The following is a 22285-nucleotide window of genomic DNA, read 5'->3' on the forward strand; positions in this document are numbered from 1 at the left end:
TAAGTGTTGTAGTATTTCGCACTATTTATTATGATCTCAATTAGCTGTTGCACTCTTCCTGGGGTCCGAACAGGAAACAAAAAAACATAAATAAAATAACATAATATACAAAACACTACACTACTACATCATTTCCTGCTTCTGCCTCACTCTTCATAAACAAGAGAGCTCCTGCCTGTACAAGGCCACCCACCTACGAAATACAAGAAATGATACAGTACAAAATATATAAAAATGTCTCTCCACAGTCCCCGTTGTGCCGTAAGGTGTTTCCATTTATTTTTTATTTTTATTAACCTTGTTTTTGTTTCTGGTTTTATTGCTAGCTTGAGTTACCTGGGTTGGCAGAGTTACATTTAGTCATGGTTCTATATAATACTGTGTGCTTCCCAGCCTCTGTTCTTGACCAGGGAACTGTGAAGAGACCTCTGGTTGCATGTCTTGTGCTATGCCGATGAGTGTCCGATCTGTGTGCCAACTGCTTGAACAGACAGTTTAGTACCTTCAACACTTCGTCCATGATAAAGCGTTAGCACCAGCCTATTGCTAGTTACCCATTCTAAAACTGACTAGGAGCTCTATGTTATGGGTGTCATTTATATTACCGTCGTTGCCGACGTACACTGAGTATACAAAACATTAAGAACACCTGCTCTTTCCTTGACAAAGACTGACCAGGTGAATACAATGATCCCTTATTGATGTCACCTGTTAATAGGATGACTACCTGTCTCAGATTGTGGACATTCCCTCATTTTGGCCATTTGTTCCGCAATCAAACAATCATGTACTGTATTTGATCAACAAATTCAAATACCACTAATTTAGAAAGAGTCAGGTTGGAATGTCTATCTCTTGGGGTCATGTTGCACTTATGACAAGGTGTATATCATAACGATGTGGCACTGGTGATATTCTGCTCAATGCAAGACGCCGAGGTAGGCCAATTTCATAAGCCTTATCGTCAACCAATCAGATTTCTCAAATTACAGCAAAAAATTGGAGAGGAAGTTAGTCCTAACTATTTACAAAAAGCATGCTTCTGATGCGCTACAGAAGTAGGCCAAAATAAATAGACGTATTAGACTGAAAGAACTACGGTAATTTCATGAAACTTGAGGCTCTCCATGCTCATTAGTTGGTCATTCAACATATTTGCTGCTACTTCACTCGATCCTATTTTGACTCTCCCTTCGTAATTGTTTTAGACCAGCCAAAATTGTTTCCTTGGTCAAATATTCCCAGATTTTCATAAAACAGACACGTGGTCTCGTTTCTGCATCACCAAATTTTGCATTTGGCAAAAGAGTAGGCTAGGTGTGCTTCAATTAGCTCGTTTGGTGCAGTGGGAGCAGGGGCTTAGTGCTGCTGGCGTGCACCGGAGTGTCGCTCAACCACTTCTCACGATGGTGCTTGTTTAGTGAAGTTAGATCAAAGCAGCTGAATCAATTTCTTAGAAGACCACACAATGATTCATTAGTATTCTACATAACAGTAACAAATATAGTAATGTCACTGTTGCATCGAAAACACCACCTAATTTCTCATTAGATTTTAGGATGGTTAACTTAAGTTGCACTTTTTTTCCTGTGGCCCAAACTCAACCTTGTGTGCCATGAGGCAGAATGTGCTTGGATTGAAACAAAATACAGCAAGGCTAGGCTATAGTTATAACACCACCTGTTCTAATTTGTTCATGGAACAGTAATTCAAGCTCTAAATGCATATTCCTATGAAACTGATTGAGATCAAATTGCTGGCATGTAGATGCAGTTAGTTTCACCTGTAAAACGTGATAAAGATTTATAATTCACGATTGAAGGTGATGGTGGCCTATTTTGAAATTAGGAATGCCTATCTTGGTATTTGAGGGTATTAAAAATAGAAAATATTATTGAGACAATATGTGTGGGCATAGGCAGATGTTGCAATTGGAGGATGCATTTAATGGATATTCTATAATGAGATTCAATAGCCCAGCCACCCCCCCCCCCACAAAAAAAGTAATGTAGGCTACACAGCCCTGTTAATGTCCTGCAAAATCATCATGCCCCACATTTGGGTGTTTTTAAATGGGGGGGGGGGGGGGGGGTACTATCCTTGTGGGGACCAGAAGTCCCCCAGAAGGATAGTTTAAAAAAATAATAATAATTTTTGACTTTTTTTTTTGCCAGTTCCCACAAGGAAAAAGGTTTGGAGTTAGGGGTTTGTGGTTAAGGTTAGTGTAATGGTTAGAGGTTAAGGTAAATCTAATTTTGAATGGGAATAAATTGTCTGGTCCCACAAGGATAGAAAAAAATAAATATGTGTGCGTTCTCTTCCAGGTTGAAAGGGGACAAGGTGGTCCAGTGCGCAGACTATGATGGACTACTGGAGCTGGCCACTGTGTGTTCCATGTGCAACGACTCCTCACTGGACTACAATGAGGTCAGTGCTGACACACACACACACACACACTGTTTTTGTGAGTCATTAAGGCACTCTTCTGCAGCCTGACCCTCTCTGTTCCTGTCCTTTCACCCTGTTTTCCTCCGTGGTAAGAAGCCTTCGCTCTGAGCAGCTGTGGCACACACACTGAGCCGTAGACATGGCTGCACATCTGTTGCTGCCTTCTCCTAGGTTTGACTGATGTCATTAATGTTGAGTTGGACTAACCTCTGTGATACACAAATGTGTGTGTGGTTTGCCATGCAAAGCAGACTCCACTCTAAGAGAGAGGTTTTGTGAAAGTAAGACAGGCTTGCAAATAATCTTCATAGACTTAGCTAAGTATACAGATTAGGTATTACATTATGCCAAATGCATGAATGATAACGAAGACACACACATATCCAAGCCTCCTACAGTAGCTGATCTAATTTTACTCTGATGTGGGATTCTGTTTCTCTAGTTCTCTGATTGCTTTTCTCACCTCTGTCATCACCACGGTGTCATGGTAACCATGCTGTGTGTAAATGAAGCCAAGGACACAGCAGTTTAATTACAAGCTATTCAAACACTGAGGAAATTGTGATTGTTTCCCAAAAAGACTCGTTGTAGAACTGAATTAGCATGCCATTTTGTAGAAGTGTGTCTTTCCCAACTAGAGATAATGGATGGCGGGAGGAGGGAAGGGACGATAAAGGTGGAGCAGCTGTGTGGACAGAGTGGTGTGAGATTAGTGGACCCTGATGGCGGCGGAGGGCAGTGGGGGTTTATTGACCATGTGGTGTTCAGTGGGGCAGACAGGTACAGTGTGGGCAGGGCTATGTCCTATTAAAACACGATGTGCTCAACCTACTCACGTCATAATAATATACAGTATAATAATGAAAGCTATTGCATTCATTTTATGTATGGTTGGTCCCGGGAATCAAACCGACTATCTTGGCATTGAAAGCGCCATGCTCTACCAACTGAGCTACAGAGGACATTACCTGGCTGGTCAGGTCAGCCAGCTATGAAACCACACCACTCACTCACTATGACTCAAGTCATCTAATGAGAACTAGAGAAGGTTGATGTGAATTATTGAGAGAATGCACTCACTAATTGACGTGCGCACACACACACACACACACACACCTTGGTTAGTCAGACTTTTAGACGTCACATCAGTGCTTATCAGAGGTGGGACCAAGTCATTATTTTACAAGTCACAAGTAAGTCTCAGCACTCAAGTCCCAAGTCAAGTCTCAAGTCCTAAACTTTAGGTTTTGAGTCCTAAACAAGTGTGCTCTTTACCAAATGTAATACCATTTCATATTTTAAACGAGTAATAGTTAGTATATTACATTTACGCAAATCATGAATGCTTTTAAAAATATCTATTTATTACTTTCAAAATAAACGTTATATTTCCATGGAAGACCGATTTCAAACTGTAATCCATTAAATGAAGAGTTGATGCGCTGCACACTTTACATTTTTTTTCATAGCATCATTTTTTATGTTTGGTCTTGGGGAGGGTTTGCTGATGACCCAACAGTGGTAGGCCTGATCACCGACAACGATAAGACAGCCTATAGGGAGGAGGTCAGAGACTAGAGGAAAAGGAGGGACGAACAGGCCCCCATTAACATCGACAGGACTGAAGTGGAGCGGGTCGAGAGCTTCAAGTTCCTTCGTGTCCACATCCCCAATAAACTATCATGGTCCAAACACATCAAGACAGCACCTTTCCCCCCTCAGGAGGCTGAAAAGATTTGATATGGTTCCCCAGATCCTCAAAAAGTTCTACAGCTGCACCATCGAGAGGTTGCATTACCGGCTGGTATGGCAACTGCTCAGCATCTGACCGGAAGGTCAGAGGGTAGTGCGTACGGCTCAGTACTTCACTGGGGCCTAGCTTCCTGACATGCAGGAGTGTCAGAGGAAGGCCCCAAAAATTGTCAGACTCCAGTCACCCTAGTCATAGATTGTTCTCTCTGCTGCTGCATGGCAAGCGTTACCGGAGCACCAAGTATAGGACCATTAAGCTCCTTAACAGCTTCTACCCTCAAGCCATAATAAGACTGCTGAACAACTAAACTAATCAAATGACGACCCGGACTATTTACGGACCCCCCCTTTTTGTTTTTACACTGCTGCTACTCGCTGTTTATTGTCTATGCGTAGTCACTTTACAAATGACCTCAATTAACCTGTATTCCCATACATTGACTCGTTACCGGTTCCCCCTGTATACACCACCGTTATTGTTATGTACAGTTCTTGTTACTTTGTGATTGATTAGATTAAAAAAATATATACATATATTTTTACTAAATATTTGATTAACTCTTTCTTGAAGCATTTCACTAAGGTCTACACGTTGTATTCGGCACATGTAACAAGTGGCTTGTGTCCGAAATCTGTCTTGCCTAGATGTCTTTCATACTTTGTACTAACCTGTACTATCCTGGCATTTAAAGCATACTCAATTCTCTATTTTCGCATACCCTACAATTTAGAACGCAAATGAGGGTATTCGAACACGGACAGAGTTTCTCCGTGCTTTTGACTAACCAATCCTCTCCCCTCTCCTAGGTCAAAGGAGTGTATGAGAAGGTGGGTGAGGCGACAGAGACTGCCCTCACTACCCTGGTGGAGAAGATGAATGTGTTCAAGACTGACATGTCAGGCCTCAGCAAGGTGGAGCGCGCCGGAGCGTGCAACGCAGTAAGCAGCTAGGGAAAACACTGGGGGAAGTGGGGAGGGATTGTGGATGGAATGTATACAACACATCTATCCATGCATGTCGTGTGTATTAGGCAATCTTCATACTACTCGCATATTCATATACATATTTAATTATGTATCTAACATATTGTCATGAACACAGTGATTAAACAACTGAACTTGGACAACAAGTTTAAACAAGGTATGGTAATGGGAGCAGGTACCTATTGGCTTTCAACGCATGGGACAATGATTTCCACTAAGATCACCTCAGCTCCTAGTTTAGCACTTAAATGGGTTTCTCGCATAAAATTGATTATTTAATGAAACCAGTGATTGCTCCATCAGTAGTCCGAATTGCATTAGTAACTGACTGGCCCGCACTAAGGGTGTTCGTATCCCTGAGAGAGAATGTGTGAGAATACAGATTCTCGGGTAGCACTTTATAATAACACCAAGTAAAAAAGCATTTATAATGGCTAAGTGAATAGCATATTCATAAATTAATAATTACTCCCACATTTGTACATTTAGTAACCTAGTTATTCACACATTTATCAATCACTTTTAATGTATTGAATTATGATTTCATAAAATCATTCATAAGATGTTTAATATAGGTTATTTAAAACCATTTACTAATCATTAGTTGAGTATTTTTGCGTGGTCTCTTCTAAAGTGTGGGATATTTATACTTTATTTATACGGTATAAATGTTTTGAGCGAACAGTGTGATTTCTCACAAAAAGATGGACATGCCATTAGTAGACATTCCAGCAGTACCTGATGCTCCTTAAGGTCTCAATTTTTAAATTTTACCTTTATTTAACCAGGCAAGTCAGTTAAGAACAAATTCTTATTTTCAATAACTGCTTAGGTGGCTTAACTGCCTGTTCAGGGGCAGAACGACAGATTTGTACCTTGTCGGCTCGGGGGTTTGAACTTGAAACCTTCTGGTTCCTAGTCCAACGCTCTAACCACTAGGCTACCCTGCCCTAGAACATATCAATGGTTAAACAATAAGCACACTACAGAGGATGTTTATGAAAATATTGTGAACACAAGCATTTCTTGGCAGGGAATTTCCTGCAAAAACCAGTGTGGATTGCAGTCACTCCTTAGGACAGTCTAATTAAGCAATAAGGCACGAGGGGGTGTGGTGTATGGGCTGTCCTTATACACACCACAACTGAGTGCCTGGACACAGCACTTACTGTGGTATATTGGCCATATAACACAAACCGCTGAGGTGCCTTATTGCTATTTTAAACTGGTTACAAATGTAATTCCGAACAGTAAAAATAAATGTTTCGTCATATACCACGGCATTCAGCCAATCAGCATTCAGGGCTCAAACCACCCAGTTTATAATCTTGGTTAACTCATAACTAAATGGTTGCGTGATTTAAATTTAGCTGTGTGATTAAGACAGGCTTGCAAATTTCTTCTTAGACTTAGCTAGGTATACAAACTAGGTTTTACATTATGCCGAATGCATGAATGATAACAAAGATGCGCACGCACACAGAAAATAGTGGTCACTTAAAACATTTATAAAGTATAAATAGCCCACACTTGAGACGATGCAGTCTTAACTAATGATTAGTAAATTGTATTAAACGTCTTATGAATTATTAATAAATGAACTAATCCATTATATATTCTTTATTATGTGGAGTTATTGTAAAGTGCTACCAACTGACCTCACTGCCCTGTGGTGAATTCCCAATGATGGGCTCTGAGCTTCCATCTGTGCGAATGACGCCTTTCCTCGTCTGACTCTTCTCTCTGTCTTTGTGAATGACCAGTGACAGGTAGGCGTGAGAGAGAGTCTAACTCCCTGTGCTCTTGTCAATGACCAGCGGTTCCAAGTTTTTCCACTGAACCCCAGATAAAGTACCATTTTAAAATTCCCAACAGTCCCACGACAAGAAAAAACCCTGTCACTGACACAAGTCGTCCTCAGAGGCTAGAGATGATAATATTTAGACAAGCCAGGGAGTTTATGAAGAGGTTAGCTAAACTTTCCAGCCCTCTGTTAAGGGCTTTGAACAGAAAATAAATAGGATGTCGTTTCCTACTAATGCACTAGTTGTCGGTGAAGTGTGTAAGACGATGTTTAGCTTCCTCCTCTGCCGTCACTAGACCGACTCGGCTCACGTTCCTCGTCTTTTGTTTTACGACGGGAGGAAGAGAGGGATTTTGGCTTAATATGGGCTCAGTGTCTCAGTGGCTTAATGATGGGAAGAGGGGTCTTTTGGCTCAGCGGCTCTCTGTCTGTGAGGACATCTGTGAAGTGTCTATGGAGGCCCCTGGCATCATGTCTCCACGTCAGAGATGTCTGAGCTGAGGGGGAGAGCTCATGGGAACTGGAACTAGGGTGACTCCTAGTGGTACTTCATAACTAGACACTAGGAAATGGAACGCGAGGGAAATGGGTTTCCACAAATGAATGACAATGCAAACCTAACCAACCATTTCTGAGTATTTACAGCTTGATCAGTATGATGCATGTTAGTCAGACATTTTGCAGATTTTTAAGGATGTGAACGCAGGGCTGTATACGTTCTATGTTAACCTTGCACTTCATTACAAGTTTATGCCTTAAGGCTAAGTTGAGTTGCACCCACTAAATGGTCTGTCCCTTGTAAAATCAACATGGACCACCTGTTTGGCACTAGAACTCACATAGACAGAGGGTCCTGTCTGGCCCAGATTGATCCTGGCCCTTCATATACAGACTTGCTCAGTTGTGTCTGGTGCCTTTGGCTGACTCTGAGCCCAAACAGGATGTTAGAGTACCATCCACCCAGTGTCAAAAACACAGCCAAACCTCTGTCACCCATCTGGGCCCAGATCCACAAATCAGGAGTGCTGATCTAAATAAAGGTTAAATACAAAAATCTAGGATCTGTCCATATAATCTTATTCATTGTGATCTAAAAGGCTAAACTGATCATAGATCAGCGGGTCTACTCTGAAAGGCTGTGTGGATACAGGTCATAGTCTGATAAAGCCCCTTCCATCACAAACACAACACAGCCTCCCAGTCCCAGAGTTCCAGAGTAGATAGGATGCTGGAGTTTCTCATCCATCATGTTAGCATCACAGCCAAAGAGAAGCCTCCCAGTCTCAGTCCCACACCTGGCCCATTAGAGCCCCCTCCATCAAAACAACACAGCCAAGGCAGAGTCAAGCCTCCCAGTCCCCCACCTGGTACTGAGAGGATGACCGCTGCCCACAAACACGCCTGTCTGGAATAAACACCCGGTCTCTCTCATTCTCTCTTTTGCTCTTCTTTTCTTCTCTCTCTCTCTTGGTGTGTCTCTCTCTCTCTCACCAGGTCATCAGGCAGCTGATGAAGAAAGAGTTTACTCTGGAGTTCTCTCGCGACCGCAAGTCCATGTCTGTGTACTGTACCCCCACTAGCAAACCAGGCTCTGGGAGCAAGATGTTCATCAAGGTACGCGCACACACACAAACCCCTCAGTCAACAGATCTCTCACATGCTTTAATAATACATTTTCTCTGTAAGCCAGAGAAAATGGATGTCCAAGTTGTTTTGCTGTCATTTTTTTTTTATCCTTGTTTGTCCTTTGACCCCTGTACACCCACCCTCTCCCTACACACACACACACACACACACACACACACACCTCTCCACTCCAATCTCACAGGGTGCCCCAGAGAGTGTGATGGAGCGTTGCCAGTACCTGCGTGTTGGCACAGGGAAGGTGGCGCTGACCATGCCCCTGAGAGAGCAGCTGACCTCCCTGATCAGGGACTGGGGCACCGGCAGGGACACACTGAGATGCCTGGGCATGGCCACACGGGATTTACCACCAAAACGGGAAGACATGGATCTGGAGAACGCCACTAAGTTCGCTGAGTATGAGGTACAAGAGAGAGATGGAAAACCTTAGCACACAGAAACCTACGAACACTATGTCAGAGACGGGCATGGACAGAACTGGGCAGGGAGAGTTATTTGTTTTGTTTTTATAGACCTGTCCTATGTAAGGAGAGATCATCCACCTTACAAATTATGATCATTATCATTGTATTTATGTGGTGCGCTCCCCCTACTCTGACACCCTTTAGCTTGAGCTACATCCAGGTTGTATTCTGATGCCTGACTGGGTGCTGCTCATTCATCTATCTGGTGCTCACATTCTGTCTTCGACATTCCCTCATCCTCTACCTGCCTCCTACCCCTCTTCTCCTCCTCTTTTCTCTGCATCCTCTCCAGACGGGCCTAACATTCGTTGGCTGCGTGGGCATGCTGGACCCGCCCAGGAAGGAGGTGATTGGCGCCATCCAGCTCTGCGCCGAGGCGGGCATCCGTGTCATCATGATCACCGGGGACAACAAGGGCACGGCTGTGGCCATCTGCCGACGCATCGGTATCTTCGGCGAGGATGAGGATGTGGTGGGCAAGGCCTATACCGGCAGGGAGTTTGACGACCTACCCATAGAGTCCCAGAGAGACGCTGTAAAGCGGGCACGGTGCTTTGCCCGTGTGGAGCCAGCCCACAAGTCTAAGATCGTGGGCTACCTGCAGTCGTTTGACGAGATCACTGCCATGGTAAGGAGAGGGTTAATGCACAGCTCCACTTATTTGTCTCATTCAACTGCCTGGGAGCTCAGTGCCTCATTTCAGTATAATTTTGACTAGATCTTGATTGATGTTGACTTTACTTCATTTGTGTGCAAATAAATCAATGAATACATAGATCAAATGTTAGATCTAATTCTGTATAATAACTCACTTATGGGCCAATCTATTCTGACTTGGCTTGACAATGAAGAGTTCTGTGAACTATCAAGTTTTCCCATTGCATGTCTGTATAACACCCTATTAAATAATGAAATACTTTTGCTTTCCTCCACAGACTGGTGATGGGGTGAACGATGCGCCAGCCCTGAAGAAGGCAGAGATTGGCATTGCCATGGGCTCGGGCACGGCTGTGGCTAAGTCAGCCTCTGAGATGGTTCTGTCTGATGATAACTTCTCTACCATAGTGGCGGCTGTGGAGGAGGGCAGGGCCATCTACAACAACATGAAACAGTTCATACGATACCTCATCTCCTCAAACGTCGGCGAGGTCGTCTGGTATGCAGAGATGCATGCACTGCACACAAAATCACACATTTTCCTATGTCAAGAATGCTGACTCGTTGTCTTCTTTGTATTTCTGCTGTGTGTTCACTATCTCTGTCTGAAGCATCTTCCTGACTGCCATCTTGGGTCTGCCTGAGGCTCTGATCCCGGTACAGTTGCTGTGGGTCAACTTGGTGACAGATGGTCTCCCTGCGACTGCCCTGGGTTTCAACCCCCCAGACCTGGACATCATGGACAAACCACCCCGCAACCCCAAGGAGCCCCTCATCTCTGGATGGCTGTTCTTCAGATATCTGGCAATTGGAGGTGAAACACTGTCTGGTCTACTGGACACTGGTTATAATACAACAAGAGTTGCTCATTCATTCTTTTTATCTCTCATGTAGCCTCGCAAGTCATAATCAAAGTGTCACGCTAGCTAGTTGGAGACTACCCTAATGTGATTTTCATTCCTAACATGGGGGGTTAAAATGTGATCGACCTGGCTCTCACGGTTGCTTGGATTCTGACTTCTTGCCTGACTGTCTCTGTGTGTTCCTGCAGGGTATGTTGGTCTGGGCACGGTGGGTGCTGCCACCTGGTGGTACCTGTTTGATGAGGAAGGCCCTAATGTGACCTTCTACCAGCTGGTGAGTGGAAACAAACACACCATTGCAATGACTTCATTCAGGTCCTATTCATTAGCCACCGGGTGGAAGAAAACCGACTGAAACAAGGAGGAACTGCTTGAACATTAATTAAAAACCAGTTAATTAAAAACCATTTTTGCTACAGTGTGTCCTAATAAATAGAACCTAGGTCAACCCCTTTTCTCTGCTGCCTCTAGAAATGGATATTCTTCTCAGGAAAACCAGTAACTTTTCAAACACCTCTTGTTTATGTGTTTTCAATAGCATCCATCCCCAGAGGATGGTGCTTAATCACTTAGTACAGTTCTGGGCTATATTTGGTTGTTCTTATGGTTAACCCCCATTACCCCATCAGCTATTTGCCATGACGACAATCTCTGGGATCATACAAAGAGACAGAAATAGAATTCAGAGAAAATAGAGTTCACTGGTGGAGAATAAGACACATGTGGTCTGAGGGAAATAGGAATGTTAGAGAAAGAGAGGGAACAGAGGAGGGAGGGAAGAGTGAACTGAGTCCAAGGGTCCCCAGAAGGGAAAATGTCACAGAAGGAAAGGGGGAACAGAGGAGGAGCTGAGTCAAGGGTTTCCTGCAGCTGCTGCAGTATCAGATCAAATCTGGGACCCAACACAGCAGGTCGCAAGGTTAGGTCACTTCCTGTGCACAAGTGCGCACAGTGCTTCGAGTGTTCTGGTCGTTGACTTGCTTGAAGTCAGTCATGTTCATCTAATGCCGTGTAAGAAACTTTGGAATAATACTCCAATGTGCAATGACTGTATCTAGATGGAATGGAAGAGAATTAAGTTGAATAGTGCAACACAAAGCCCATTCCATGGTGCTATTTTATTCCGTTGTAAAGCCTACCTCACCACTCTCCTTTACCTCTCCACAGAGACCCAATCAGTGTATGCAGGTCAACCCCATGTTGGTTATATGCTGTGAAACCTGCTTACCTAACTTCTGTCCTCTCTTCACAGAGACACTTTATGCAGTGCTCGGAGGACAACCCCATGTTCCAGGGTATCAACTGTGAGGTGTTTGAGTCCCGCTACCCTACCACCATGGCCCTCTCTGTGCTGGTCACCATAGAGATGTTCAACTCCCTCAACAGGTCAGTCAGCAGCATGTTGTACTTGGGAGGGCAACAGAACTATATGATTATACATGAATATATTTTGGTCCATATCTGGTGGTCCTCTGTAGCACAGTTGATGGAGCATGGCACTTGCAGCGCCAGGATAGTTGGTTCAATTCCCGGGACTACACGTACATTAAATGTATGTACGCATGACAGTCAGTCTTTTTGGATAAAATCATCTGCTAAATGATGTATGTATGGATGGATGGATGGATGGATGGATGGATGGATGGATGGTGCCTTGCGAAAGTATTCGGCCCCCTTGAACTTTGCGACCTTTTGCCACATTTCAGGCTTCAAACATAAAGATATAAAACTGTATTTTTTGTGTGAAGAATCAACAACAAGTGGGACACAATCATGAAGTGGAACGACATTTATTGGATATTTCAAACTTTTTTAACAAATCAAAAACTGAAAAATTGGGCGTGCAAAATTATTCAGCCCATTTACTTTCAGTGCAGCAAACTCTCTCCAGAAGTTCAGTGAGGATCTCTGAATGATCCAATGTTGACCTAAATGACTAATGATGATAAATACAATCCACCTGTGTGTAATCAAGTCTCCGTATAAATGCACCTGCACTGTGATAGTCTCAGAGGTCCGTTAAAAGCGCAGAGAGCATCATGAAGAACAAGGAACACACCAGGCAGGTCCGAGATACTGTTGTGAAGAAGTTTAAAGCCGGATTTGGATACAAAAAGATTTCCCAAGCTTTAAACATCCCAAGGAGCACTGTGCAAGCGATAATATTGAAATGGAAGGAGTATCAGACCACTGCAAATCTACCAAGACCTGGCCGTCCTTCTAAACTTTCAGCTCATACAAGGAGAAGACTGATCAGAGATGCAGCCAAGAGGCCCATGATCACTCTGGATGAACTGCAGAGATCTACAGCTGAGGTGGGAGACTCTGTCCATAGGACAACAATCAGTCGTATATTGCACAAATCTGGCCTTTATGGAAGAGTGGCAAGAAGAAAGCCATTTCTTAAAGATATCCATAAAAAGTGTCATTTAAAGTTTGCCACAAGCCACCTGGGAGACATACCAAACATGTGGAAGAAGGTGCTCTGGTCAGATGAAACCAAAATTGAACTTTTTGACAACAATGCAAAACGTTATGTTTGGTGTAAAAGCAACACAGCTCATCACCCTGACCACACCATCCTCACTGTTAAACATGGTGGTGGCAGCATCATGGTTTGGGCCTGCTTTTCTTCAGCAGGGACAGGGAAGATGGTTAAAATTGATGGGAAGATGGATGGAGCCAAATACAGGACCATTCTGGAAGAAAACCTGATGGAGTCTGCAAAAGACCTGAAACTGGGATGGAGATTTGTCTTCCAACAAGACAATGATCCAAAACATAAAGCAAAATCTACAATGGAATGGTTCAAAAATAAACATATCCAGGTGTTAGAATGGCCAAGTCAAAGTCCAGACCTGAATCCAATCGAGAATCTGTGGAAAGAACTGAAAACTGCTGTTCACAAATGCTCTCCATCCAACCTCACTGAGCTCGAGCTGTTTTGCAAGGAGGAATGGGAAAAAATGTCAGTCTCTCGATGTGCAAAACTGAAAGACATACCCCAAGCGACTTACAGCTGTAATCGCAGCAAAAGTTGACGCTACAAAGTATTAAGATGTGCCTTGTTAAAAGTTAATTTGTGGAATTGCTTTCCTTAATGCATTAGGGCCAATCAGTTGTTTTGTGGTAAGGGTGGTATACAGAAGATAGCCCTATTTGGTAAAAGAGCAAGTCCATATTAAGGCAAGATCAGCTCAAATAAGCAAAGAGAAATGACAGTCCATCATTACTTCAAGACATGAATGTCAGTCAATCCAGAAAATGTCACGTTTTGTTACGTTACAGCCTTATTCTAAAATGGATTACATTTTTTTTCCCCTCATCAATCTATACACCATACCCCATAATGACAAAGCAAAAACACATTTTGGGGATTTTCAGAAAGTATTCAGACCTTTTACTCAGTATTTTGTTTTAGTACCTTTGGCAGCGATTATAGCCTCGAGACTTCGTGGGTATGACGCTACAAGCTTGCCACACCTCTATTTGGGGAGCTTCTCCCATTCTTCTCTGTAGATCCTCTCATCTGTGTCAGGTTGGATGGGGAGTGTCGCTGCACAGCTATTTTCAGGTCTCTGCAGAGATGTTTGATCGGGTTCAAGTCCGGGCTCTGGCTGGGCCACACAAGGATGTTCAGAGACTTGTCCCGAAGCCATTGTCCTGCGTTGTTTTGCCTGTGTGCTTAGGGTTGTCATCCTGTTGGAAGGTGAACCTTCACGCCAGTCTGAGGTCCTGAGCTCTCTGGAGCAGGTTTTCATCAAGGATCTCTCTGTACTTTAGTCCGTTCATCTTTCCCTCGATCCTGACTAGTCTCCCAGTCCCTGCCGCTGAAAAACATCTCCACAGCATGATGCTGCCACCCCCATGCTTCACCGTAGGGATGGTGACAGGTTTCCTCCAGATGTGACGCTTGGCAGTCAGACCAGAGAATCTTGTTTCTCATGGTCAGAGTCCTTTAGGTGCCTTTTGGCAAATTCCAAGCACGCTGTCATGTGCCTTTTACTGAAGAGTGACTACAGTCTGGCCACTCTACCATAAAGGCCTGATTGGTGGAGTGCTGCAGAGATGATTGTCCTTCTGGAAGTTTCTCTCACCTCCACAAAGGAACTCCAGAGCTCTGTCAGAGTGAACATCGGATTCTTGGTCACCTCCCTGACCAAGGCCCTTCTCCCTCGATTGCTCAGCTTGGCCGGGCGGCCAGCTCTAGGAAATGTCTTGGTGGTTCCAAACTTCTTTCATTTAAGAGTGATGGAGGCCACTGTTCTTGGACCTTCAATGTTGCAGAAATATTTTGGTACCCTTCCCCAGATCTGTGCCTTGACACAATCCTGTCTCGTAGCGCTACGGACAATTCCTTAGACCTCATGGCTTGATTTTTTTTCTCTGACATGCACTGTCAAATGTGGGACCTTGTGTTGACAGGTGTGTGTGCCTTTCCAAATCATGTCCAATCATTTGAATTTACCACAGGTGGACTCTTATCACGTTGTAGAACCATCTCAAGGATAGTCAATGGAAACATAATGCACCTGAGCTCAATTTCGAGTCTCATAGCAAAGGGTCGGAGGACTTAAGTAAGGTTATTTTTAATAAATGTGCAAAACATTCTAAAAACCTGTTTTCGCTTTGTCATTATTGGGTATTGTGTGTAGATTTGAGGAAAAAATACATCTTAGAATAAGGCTGTAACGTAACAAAATGTGGAATAAGTCCAGTGCTCTGAATACTTTCCATTCATGTTTTGGCCTTCTGCTATGTCACCCTGATTCTGAGAGTTGTTGTATTAGTTTTATTAGGCCAGTCATTTGAGGATAGACTACTGTAGTAAATCAGGGACTTTACCCACAAAGACGCTGAGTTGGAGTGTTGATCTAGGATTTTTATTTTTATTTATCCATTATTTTACCAGGTAAGTTGACTGAGAACAAGTTCTAATTTGCAGCAACGACCTGGGGAATAGTTACAGGGGAGAGGAGGGGGATGAATGAGCCAATTGTAAATTGGATCAGTTTCACCTTTCAGATCATAATGAATACGCTATTATATCCTAAATCAGCACACCTACTCTGAGACGCTTTGTGGATACGGGCCCAGACCTCATACATCTGCATCGTAATAATTGTCCTGTAGACCATGTTTTGGGTCCAGTAGTTGTCTTGTCTATGAATACAGTAATTACAGATTTTGTGTATTTTTTTCTAATGTGGCTTCTCCCCCTGACTCTAGTCTGTCTGAGAACCAGTCCCTGATCAGGATGCCTCCCTGGGTGAACTTCTGGTTGCTGGGGGCCATAGTCCTCTCCCTGTCCCTCCACTTCCTCATCCTCTACGTCGAGCCCCTGCCTGTGAGTACAGCATATACATAGGTTCTGTCTGTCCGTCAGCAATAGTTTGCTTTCTAGTGTATCCCTCTCTCTGACCTGGTCTACCTCTTTTCTCTGCTCTCCAGCTGATCTTCCAAGTGACCCCTCTGTCCTGGTGCCAGTGGATTGTGGTCCTAAAGATCTCCATCCCCGTCATCCTATTGGATGAGGCCCTCAAGTACATCTCCCGCAATCACTTAGACGGTATGACTCAGTTTCTAAAAGTAGCTTCCTGTTCAAAAACAGGAAATACAGTGCATTCGGAAAGTTTTCCGATCCCTTGACTTTTTCCACATTGTGTTACGTTACAGCCTTATTCTAAAATGGATCAAATAAATTCCTCAATCTACACACATTACCCTATAATGATAAAGCGAAAACAGGTTTTTATAAATTTTAGCAAATAAAAAATAAAAAACATTATTTACAAAAATATTCACACCCTTTGCTATGAGACTTGAAATTGAGCTCAGATGCATCCTGTTTCCATTTATAATCCTTGATGTTTCTACAACTTGATTGGAGTCCACCTGTGGTAAATTCAATTGATTGGACATGATTTAGAAAGGCACACACCTGTCTATATACTCTTCCACAGTTGACAGTGCATGTCAGAGCAAAAATCAAGCCATGAGGTCGAAAGAATTGTCCATAGAAGCCTGAGATGGGATTGTGTCGAGGCACAGATCTGGGGAAAGGTACCAACATTTATTTGCAGTGTTAAAGGTCCAAGAACACAGTGGCCTCCATCACTCTTAAATGGAAGAAGTTTGGAACCACCAAGACATTTCCTAGAGCTGGCCGCCCGGCCAAGCTGAGCAATCGAGGGAGAAGAGCCTTGGTCAGGGAGGTGACCAAGAACCCGATGGTCACTGACAGTTCTTCTGTGGAGATGGGAGAACCTTCCGGAAGGACAATCATCTCTGCAGCACTCCACCAATCAGGACTTTGATGGTATTGTGGCCAGATGGAAGCCACTCCTCAGTGAAAGGCACCTGACAGTACGCTTGGAGTTTGCCAAAAGGCACTTAGACTCCCAGACCATGAGAAACAAGATTCTCTGGTCTGATGAAACCAAGATTGAACTCTTTGGCCTGAATGCCAAGTGTCCCGTCTAGAGGAAACCTGGCACCATCCCTACGGTGAAGCATGGTGGTGGCAGCATTCTGTTGTGGGGATGTTTTTCAGTGGCAGGAACTGGGAGACTGGTCAGGATCAAGGGAAAGCGGAATGGAGCAAATTAGAGAGATCCTTGATGAAAAAACCTGCTCCAAAGCGCTCAGAACCTCAGACTGGGGCAAAGCTTTACCTTCTAACAGGACAATGACCCTACACACACAGCCAAGGCAACGCAGGAGTGGCTTCGGGACAAGTCACTGAATGTCCTTGAGTGGCCCAGCCAGAGCCTGGACATGAACCCGATCAAACATCTCTGGAGAGACCTGAAAATGTGCAGTGATGCTCCCCACCCAAGCTAACAGCGCTTGAGAGGATCTGCAGAGAAGAATGGGAGAAACTCCCCAAATACAGGTGTGCCAAGCGTTATACCCAAGAAGGCTCGAGGCTGTAATCGCTGCCAAAGGTGCTTCAAACAAAGTTCTGAGTAAAGGGTTTGAATACTTATGTGATATTTCAGATTTTTGTATTTTGTTTAAATTTGCTAAAATGTATAAATACTGGTTCTTGCTTTGTCACGATGGGGTATTGTGTGTAAATTGATGAGGGAAAAAAACTATTTTAATACATTTTAGAATAAGCCTGTAACGTAACAAAATGTGGAAAAAGTCAAGGGGTCTGAATTCTTTCTGAATGTGCTACATGTGACTCTGTTTGGTTTCCCCTAGAGATTTCTGATTGACTTTGGTAAGAAAATGGGTTAGGGATAGCATTTCTTCTGGAGCTTGCTTTGGAAACCCCCCAAAAGTGACATTCCTCTCTTTTTCTGCATTCCTTATTCAGCCTAAACTTTGTCTCCTCTCGCCTTCTGTAAAAGGTACTTTATAATTTGGGTTTTTCTCATGGTTTCTTTCCTTTTCTCACATCTCTCCCCTGCCTCCTCCTTGCACCTGTTTGAAACCTGTATATTGTAGCTAAAATGTGCTAGATTTGGACTTTTCAGTTTACCCTTCTCATGAATGACTTTTTATGCCTCATGGTTAAGCTCTATGCATGTAGACGTCAATGTTAAAACGTTTTGTTTTTCTCCCCAATAGACAACGAGGACAAGAAGTACAGGAAGAGGCAGCTGAAATATTAAGACCCCCACACCACCCCACACACACCTTTTTAAATAAATGCCCCTCTCCTCTATTCCCTCATTCCCCCCAGTCCTGCATGCTCAACCTCCACTAGAAAACGAGCAGGGCATGCATGAGACCGAGAGTACATCTGTGCGAGTGTGTGCGCATGTGTTTGTATGCGAGCGTGCGATGGTGTACATGTGTGAGAGTGAATGAACGAGTTGGTGTGTTTGTATATGTACCAACGAACGAATGCATGCCCATGTTCACGTAGGTCCAGGAAAGCGTGACGACAAACTGCAAAACACATCCAGGACTCCTGTTGCTTTTTAAAACTTTCAGCTCATCGCTTTTGACTCTGTACAGTAACATGCAATAGGTGGACCGTGGGGGGAGAGAGGGAGAGGTTTTGGAGGAGAGGGGTCAATCAGCTGGGGGATTGTTGTGTGTCTGCGGGGAGAGGGAGCTGGTGCAGCATAGAGAGCGAGGGGTATACCCTGGCAGAGACTACATAGTCTTGATGGTACCAACAACAGACAAAGAGCCTGGCATGCTAACTGGAGGTGAAGATGCTAGTAACAGCTAGAGGAACCACATTGCTTGGCCTAAGGTGCTGCCCAGTACCCATGTGTCCATCCCACCCCTTAGGAAACCCTCTCTGCCAAGGCTTCTGTCATCCAGATCCACAATGTTGGGGAAGTTGTCTGGACCACTGTCTGGCTCATGGTAGTGGCCATCAGACCATCGCATCACAACTACATGCGCCTCTGGCTACAGTATACCACCACGTTCCTCTCCTTCCCTTTCTCTCCACATGGACCTCTGTTTGCTGTATATTGAGCTGATTTCTGCTCTTTAGCTTTCCTCTCTCCCATCGACCTTTCTCTTCTTGCTCTCTCGCTCTTTCATTCTCTGTTTAGGAAGCAGGTAGGCAGCGTTGGCCCTGGGTTCTGACTCATCCGGGCTTGGGCGGTGCAGTGCAGTGTGGTGTGCGGAGGCGTGTGCCTCTCTGTCCTGAATGTGTGAATAGCTTTTTGCTGCTTTGCCGCTTTCTTTAGTTCTTACTGGGGAGCCGGAGTCAGTCCAGAGACATGGCAACCAAGATGAAATGTGAAATGATGACTACACCCACTTTGCCCAGACTATTCTGATAAACCCATCCAGCCTCACAATCAACCTTCAGTGTTGCGCATCCCTCGCCTCCACAAGAACTCTGTTCCTAAATCACAACTGTAGTTGCGGAGTACTACTACCACAGAGTAGATACACAAAATATACTTATACTTTGGAAAGGATGCTTAGGAGGGTGAGGAGGAGAATTTGCAAGGCAGCTAAATTGGCCAGACTTCATCAGTCGGAAACCTTTGTCTCTCCCAGCACATATCAATCAAATCAAGACGTTAACACTCCCAACATGCTGTATGTCGACTTGGACCTAGTAGGGTCAAATAATGAATGTATTTTTGTGCCAGCCTATTTCCCATACCTTCCCACTCTACTCCCAGGCCACTCCCACGAACCCTGGTTTACCACGTGAACCCTCTCTAGCCCTTTTAGTTCTGTGCAGTAAGATCATTTCATCCCTTGTTACTTAGTTTTCATCTTATTGAATAATAATAATAACACACCATCACTATCAATAGTGCATGTCCAGTTAGACAAGCTTAATACAAGCTATTTCCCCTTATTGTTGTGCTGCTCCCTGGGCTCTCCACGCTACCGCCAGTGCTCTTTGCATTACAGGTTAACTATTGGCTATTGTTTTTAACGAGTAATAATAATGTATTTGACTGAATGAATGAATTTTGGATTGTTGCTTTAGCTCTTGTTTTTGGGGTTTGCTGTGGAGCCATTGTGCTCTGCGGGCTGGGGCCAGTGGATTAGCTGGAGGGAAGCAGAAACACTAGGGCTCAATCACAAATTGACCTCTAAGCACAGATCTGAGGGATTGGATTGATATAAGCAATGTGGTGAAACTTCCACCTAGCCTATCAGAGGGCAAGGTGGAGCTATTACCATATTGCTTACACCTGTCATCCAGTCAGATCTCCACAAATGTGTAGGGCATAGGGGTCGATTTTGGGATTGGGTCTAGTAGTGTTATGAGCTTGTTAAGCCTTCTGACACTTTCTAAGACTGCTTGGGTGAGAGCACCAAAGCAGTATGACCAAAGTCCACTTTGATTTTCATCAAGGAACTGCATATACTGTAGTTGTGATATGCAAACAGTTGTGACTGGCACTTAAGGTAAACATTGGACGACCAGCTATCTCGAACCACTGACCTAACACCTTGACAGAAAGGAGAGATCTTGGTCTTTCTATTGCTCTTTAATGAATATCTACCATGGTACTCTTGTTAGCTAACCAGCACAACTTTTGATTCGGAGATTACTACCAGGCCAATACAGTAGCTCCCTACCTGTTCTATAGCCTAACAGTGGCAGAAGGCTTCAGGACCCCCGGTGTGCTTCCTAGCTGGTCCTCAGCCTCAGATCATGATGGCGATATAGCATGCTGGCACTCAGGCTGTCCAGCAGTGATGTGGGTTTGTACAGTACCTTGTTATTTACTACTGAATCCTTGAACTCTGTAAAGGAAAAAAGAAAAAAGATTGCATGGATACCTTGTTACTGTAATTAATATTCTATACAGTATATTAGACCTTTTGATAACTTACATGGCATCAATGAAACCTACTTAACAGCAAGAGAACCAACTGCGATAAACCATTACATATTTTCTTTGAGCACATCTTGGCATCTAATGATCTACATTTTTTTTGTAGACTAGAAAAAGGTTGTTTATTCATCGTTACTGTTTGTTTTCACGGTTGCTGGGGTTTTGTGTCATACTTTAGGGAAAGAAATTACAATGTGTAAAATAAACAACAAGAATCATGGTTATGATGAGAGAAATAATTATGATAATGATGAAATTTATTTCACTAATGGTAATATGGTTTTGAGAATTATTGTTGAGAATTTCAAAATGAATTGTTTGGTTTAGACAGTGCGATGAACAGTCATGAATCCTGGGTAATGAAGTTGTGTGTACATTGAAGGGCTTGGTGTGACTGCAGGCTCCAGAGACCGCATGTTAGCCATTTGGGTCAGACCATTAGGAAGGTGGTCCTAACCGTGGTACGCTTGGATAGCCTGGTCCCAGATCTGTTTGTACCGTCTTGCCAATTGACCACGGCCATAGGAGTTGGCAAACCGCAGTCCCAGATCTGTTTCTGTCAGGCTAATGTTTGGCATTGTGTGCTGTAGAAACATAAGCACCCATGTGTGTATTATCAGTGAGGTAGTCGCCAATCTAGAGGTGGCTCCGCTCCTGTTGGACCTTCCTCCCTGTCAACCAATGGTAAACATTCACAGGTTGCTGGAGCCTGAATCTCGCAACACAGAAATAAAGGATTCTCGTTATTGCATTGTTAATATTAATTGTGGACACAATTTTTTATATATGACAAAGACATGGAAATAAATATTATTTATCTTGTTATTTATTCAGAGGTTTGCTTTCTTTCATTTTTTTAAATTATGTTGGATCAGATGAGTTGGGTTTGCTTGTTAAATTTGATGGACGGACAAACCAGATCTGTACACTTTCTCAAATCAGTAGAGCATACTGCTGGTGCCACCTTTGACATAACTGTTTGCACACATGTCTAAGTCACTTTGGACAAAAGCATCTACTTAATACTATCATTATTTATTAATACAATATCTTGGAGGGTAGAAGTTTAGGCTATTATGTTTGTATGTGCCTAAATTGAAGCCTACCAGCAGAGGGTGATATTGTATGATTTTTTTTCCCATCTGAAGACTGACTACCATTATCAATTTACCTTCGATGGCCAGGCCAAAACATCAGTAGGCTACACAACAAAATAACCATTATAATGAGTAGTGATGACAGGACACTGTCAGATCATATCAGGTGGTTATAATGCTGACTGAGAATGAGGGAAAATCTAAATTGAATACTCCTTGTGTCCGCTCAAAAGCCATTGGGTGAGAAAGCCAGAGGTCCCTCCCCCTCTGACCTTCTCCAATGGGT

At 43.6% G+C, this 22285-nt stretch overlaps 1 protein-coding gene across 1 annotated transcript in view; it reads left to right on the forward strand.

The window, feature by feature from the left end:
- The window catches only part of LOC135548743 (sarcoplasmic/endoplasmic reticulum calcium ATPase 1-like), a 71320-nt gene extending 49589 nt beyond the window's left edge, over positions 1 to 21731 (forward strand). Inside the window, exons 12-23 of the mRNA XM_064978635.1 lie at positions 2325 to 2427; positions 5008 to 5139; positions 8483 to 8602; positions 8817 to 9035; positions 9389 to 9724; positions 10032 to 10252; positions 10365 to 10567; positions 10805 to 10890; positions 11869 to 12002; positions 15846 to 15963; positions 16068 to 16185; positions 18195 to 21731. Of these exons, the coding sequence (XP_064834707.1) occupies positions 2325 to 2427; positions 5008 to 5139; positions 8483 to 8602; positions 8817 to 9035; positions 9389 to 9724; positions 10032 to 10252; positions 10365 to 10567; positions 10805 to 10890; positions 11869 to 12002; positions 15846 to 15963; positions 16068 to 16185; positions 18195 to 18238 (1834 nt within the window). The 3' untranslated portion in view covers positions 18239 to 21731. The remainder of the gene's footprint in view (positions 1 to 2324; positions 2428 to 5007; positions 5140 to 8482; positions 8603 to 8816; positions 9036 to 9388; positions 9725 to 10031; positions 10253 to 10364; positions 10568 to 10804; positions 10891 to 11868; positions 12003 to 15845; positions 15964 to 16067; positions 16186 to 18194) is intronic.
- Positions 21732 to 22285: the final 554 nt, after the last annotated feature.

This window comes from Oncorhynchus masou, chromosome 11 (genome assembly GCF_036934945.1).
Source record: "Oncorhynchus masou masou isolate Uvic2021 chromosome 11, UVic_Omas_1.1, whole genome shotgun sequence".
Lineage (NCBI taxonomy): Eukaryota > Metazoa > Chordata > Actinopteri > Salmoniformes > Salmonidae > Oncorhynchus > Oncorhynchus masou.